A 4,526-nucleotide genomic window follows, 5' to 3' on the forward strand; every position below is an offset into this window, starting at 1 on the left:
TGTACAAAGTTATACCAATTCCGATCATTCTATCACAGCTATAGGATATAGTTGGCCGATCCTTATGAAATTTTGTACACAAGATATTTTGGTCAAATATAACATGTGTGGAAAGTCTCAAAGCCCTCTAACTTAAAAAACACTATAGTTATGGCATTACCGATCAATCATTTATATGGCAGCAATAGGACATAGTCGATTTCTTTCTTCCGCACGCTTTTACAAAAAATTATCTTATATTATATGTACTATATGTATGTATGTATATTTAATATTTTATGTATAACTACAGGCATGCTCCGGTTATCTGAACGTTGATGACCCGTATCCTCTGCGTCAGCTGGTCGTCGCCGGTTGGCTTCACTGACGCTCCTTCGTAGGCGAAAATGGCGGTTTGCCCCTCTCGCTGTTGATCTGCTGCAGATGTCCTGAGCCTATTGGCTCAGGCGGGGCCGGTGACGGTCTTCACACTAGTCTTGGGCTTCAGGCATGCGGAATTGCAGTGGTACGGGGCAGTCGCCTGGGCACGTCTTTACCAGCGCCGGTATCTTCGTCGCATGATGTGGTTGACTTTGTTATCATCTAGTTTATATTTTGAATTTTATATGAGTGAGTTGCAGCAATTGGGCGTCTCTCTGTGAGGCTTGTTTTTAAAAAATCAAGCTCGGCCTGCAATTTTTGTGCAGTCGACCACGCGGGAGGCGGTGTTTTAGTAAATAACAGATACTTTATGCGTGCTATTCTTTTGTTCACCTTATTTTTAACACCTCCGCGTCTTCCCATTGCTTGCACTTAACTCACTCAGTTATTTTTATTCTCCGTTTTCCTCGCATGTTCTTGGTTTGGCTGTTGCTGGTTTTGCTGAAACATCATCTTATCGGTCATCCTGCGTAGGACAGGTTTTCTTGTTGTACTAATATTGTGCTTGCTGCTGCTGTTATTGTTGTTCATTGATTTTGTTGTTTGATTATGCGTTCACTTTTTCCTCACGGTCGCCATGTAGAATTAAAAAAATTGTGTCTTCTCCAGTTCAGTGTCTTTATTCGGATGTCTTCTTTTTTTCTTACACAAAGGCTTGCTAGCTGTCGGCGCATCGGCAGAGCCGTTTTATATATATTTATATAAAATTAAAGTAACAGTATGTATAAACGGGCAGAGAGTTATGCATGCACATTGTATGTATATAAGTGGTCAGCGTGGGAACAATGCTGCCTTGGCTTTAAATGGTGAATGTAATTGCATATCATATTACGTATGTACTTGAAATGTGTTTGGGCACTTGGCACGCTGTCGCTGTTGTGTAATAAGAACTCATGTGTGCATACACCACACAAAGGGTGGTTGAACCATGTATAATTTAGCATATTATATAAGAATTGTTATTCTGAAATAAAGATAGTTGCGAATACAGATTAGATCGGTTCGTTACTCAGTATCAAGGTACGGCACTGAAAATTAACCTACTTGGAGTGATCCTGTGTAAAACGGATCACAAGTAGGACTCTCTTAAAGCTATCTACTTCGCGTGGCTTCAGCGCAAACGGACCATAAATAGAACTTTCATCATCGAACCTACTTCGAGTGGCTCCTGTGTAAACGGACTACAAGTAGAGCTTCATTATCTAATCTACTTTCAGTGTTGCTCCCCTGAATCGGACCACATCTGTACTTGAGGAGAACCAACCCAGGACTTCAAATTTCCCACGTCAACTCCAGCCTGATCACAGCAAGCGCCTGGTCAACCCGATCACTCTCTTGGGGCATCCTTGCTTGACGCCAGTGTTCATCTGGAAGGGTGCACTGATTTTTCCATTGTGCAGTACCGCCAAATCCGCATCATCGTACATAGCTTTCACTATGTTTATGAAATTGAGTGGTACTCCCTTTCTTGTAAGCGCCCGCCATATCGCTGCTCTATCTACTGAGTCGAACGCCTTCTGGAAATCGATGAAGCGGCGCGCGCCATTCCACAGCTTGTTCGGTGATTGCGCGTAATGTGTTCGCTTGGTCTACGCAGCTTCTGTGTGGCCTAAAGCCTCCTTGTTCATCGCGTATTGTTGGCTCGATTTTTTCCAGTAGACGTTCATTCAGTAAAGTGGCTAGCACTTTGTAGCTGGTGTTCAGCAGGGTGATTCCTCGCCAATTATTGCAATCACTGAGGTCTCCTTTCTTCGGTAGTTTTACGATGATGCCTTTCTTCCAGGATGGGTGGATTCGCTCGTTCTCCCATATGCTCTCGAAATGCGGGCGCAACTTTTCGGCCATTAGAAGCGTGTCAACTTGGAGCAGTTCTGCGGGTAGACCGTCCTCTCCGGCTGCTTTGTTGTTCTTCAATTTCCTGATTGCATCACGAATTTCTCTAACAGATGGTGTCGTGTGAGGTATTCTGGTGTTGGTGTTGGGTACAATACTTTTGAAGTCGTCATCTGCGCTGCTCGCATGATCTGTGTGGATGATTTCTAAGAAGTGTTGTCGCCATCTGCGGATCTGGGCATCATCATCGACAAGGAGTGTTCCGTTGACTTCTCATACTGGATGGTTCTGTTTTTGGTAGCTTCAAGATAGCTTACTGATTGTTTGGTATAGTGAGCGCATGTTGTTGGCGTTGGCGGCGCTCTCTGCATTTTCTGCAAGCCTATCTATCAGTGCTCTCTTGTCATTTCTGGCTGATTTCTTCACTAGCTTGCAGAGTTCCTTGTATAAATCCCGGGCTCTGCAGTCGTCATCCGCCTTCGACTTGAGGGAATTTCTTCTACTGATAAGCTTCCATGTGCGTGTCGAGATCCAGTCTGTGCTCCTGCGTTGTCGGGTGCCAAGCAAGCAATCCGCGGTGCTCCTCAGTGTGCTGCATGTGTGTTCCCAGGTGTGATTCTGCTGCGGTGTTAGCTGTTCACGCAGCATTGTTGCCAATCTGGTGGATATGACAGGGTCTCCAAGTCGGTGTAAGTTCAGGGGGGGTGGTCTTCTTGTGCTTCTTCTGGTGGCCGTGTGACTTCGTCTGAGCTTGATTAAAAGCTCTCCGACTAGTAGTTCATGGTCACTGTCAATTGACGCACTTCTCCTGTTCCGTACATCGCTAAGGGAGTGTCTCCATTTCCTACTTATGCACAGATGGTCAATTTGGTTGCGTGTATGTCCAGTCGGTGATGTCCACGTGTACTTGTGCACTTCCTTGTGGGGGAATACAGTGCCACCAATGACCAGTTGGAATGTCTGGCATAGGTCGGCCAGCCTGTCGCCGTTGTTGCTACGTGTTCCCACACCGTGTCGGCCCATGATTGCTTCCAATCCGTTGTTGTTGGGGCCTAATTTCGCGTTGAAATCTCGCATGAGAATTTTAATATCACCTCGTTTGCTCTTGGTATACATACATACAAATAGATGCAGCGATAATATTCTCGTTTTCGTTTCCCCCCGTTATCCGATGCTGTATGTATATGCACTTTTAGGCGCGTATAGTTTAACAGAGCTACAAGTGACGCGCTCCCCTATAATTTGGTTGTGCATATTGGTTTCGGTGTCATTGGCGAACAACTATTTTTATGGATACTCTGCGCCTCGACTATCAAATAATTCGATCGAACTCGTTTGTCTGGATGACAAGTGTTTATAAAAATTGTACCTTCACTTGCCTCCGACATATGCAGGCCCAAAATATTGTATGATGCTTCTTGGGCTGATATTTCTGTAGCGTTAATAAACTTGTTCCCTATGTGCTGCAATTTCCTTTTAATAGATAAATTCCCATGGCTTATTTCTGCCATGGCTTCAGGGAGCAACTGCGATACGCCTCTGTTTGATTTGTTAATGTAGTTAATAATATAACTACAACAGGCGTAGGCATCTAGGATAAATTGAATATCCATATTAGCTCTGTGTAAGCCTAGAATATCTCTATTATAAGCATTGAGCAGACGGTCGGAAAATTGTCTGCGAAGAAAAATTTGTGGCTTTTTCAAGCTTGAACGTAAGGCTAATTTGTAGTCTTCAAAATTAGTATCAAGGTGGGACAGAAAATATTCAAAATTATTAAATAAATCTGCGTCTTCATTAGAAATGGTCCTTAAAGTTTCCTTAATTTTTTTATACAAAGTGGCATATTGGCAATTGGCATATTAAAACGGCAAAACTCCTGTCCGCGCAACTCTCTTAGGCAGGATGAACTGTGCTTGTGACGTTGATACTGAATTGCTTCTTATAGTTCAGGATCGTCTCCATTTGTGATAATAAACCTATCGATAAAGTTTATTACTTGCTCGGTATTTTAGGCGTCATCGAGCTTAGGAGCACCAGCAAGCCAGTACATGCCGTGAGAATGCGGAGATCCACTGTGCTGAAATTCGATTCTCCAATAAAAATGGGAAAGATTAAATTCCCCAAATATATCGGTTTTGAACAATTTCATTAATTGTCGCAACCTATAATCGAAGTATCAAGAGCACGTCACTGGATCGGATCGGATTAACCGAGCCTTTTCGGAGCTAGAAAGAGCTGCCGCTTCTTCCTCGCTTATAACCCTATTATCC

General features: G+C 43.6%; 1 protein-coding gene across 1 annotated transcript; it reads right to left on the reverse strand.

Moving 5' to 3' along the window:
• Nucleotides 1-1,721: 1,721 nt before the first annotated feature.
• LOC123258195 lies at nt 1,722-3,276 on the reverse strand. Its single transcript, XM_044718068.1, has 3 exons — nt 2,571-3,276; nt 1,923-2,444; nt 1,722-1,855 (listed from the first exon to the last, which is right to left on the reverse strand). Exons 1-3 carry the CDS (start codon nt 3,274-3,276, stop codon nt 1,722-1,724), a joined length of 1,362 nt encoding a protein of 453 aa, XP_044574003.1.
• Nucleotides 3,277-4,526: the final 1,250 nt, after the last annotated feature.

Source organism: Drosophila ananassae (assembly GCF_017639315.1).
Source record: "Drosophila ananassae strain 14024-0371.13 chromosome Y unlocalized genomic scaffold, ASM1763931v2 tig00000100, whole genome shotgun sequence".
Taxonomy (NCBI): Eukaryota; Metazoa; Arthropoda; class Insecta; order Diptera; family Drosophilidae; genus Drosophila; species Drosophila ananassae.

Coding starts and splice junctions, on each gene's coding strand:
- LOC123258195 (XM_044718068.1), bottom strand. CDS start 3,276: ATGGGCCGACACGGTGTGGGAACACGTAGCAACAACGGCGACAGGCTG. Junction 2,445..2,570: donor CTCACTATACCAAACAATCA/GTAAGCTATCTT, acceptor TCATCCACACAG/ATCATGCGAGCAGCGCAGAT. Junction 1,856..1,922: donor TCCAGAAGGCGTTCGACTCA/GTAGATAGAGCA, acceptor TCATAAACATAG/TGAAAGCTATGTACGATGAT.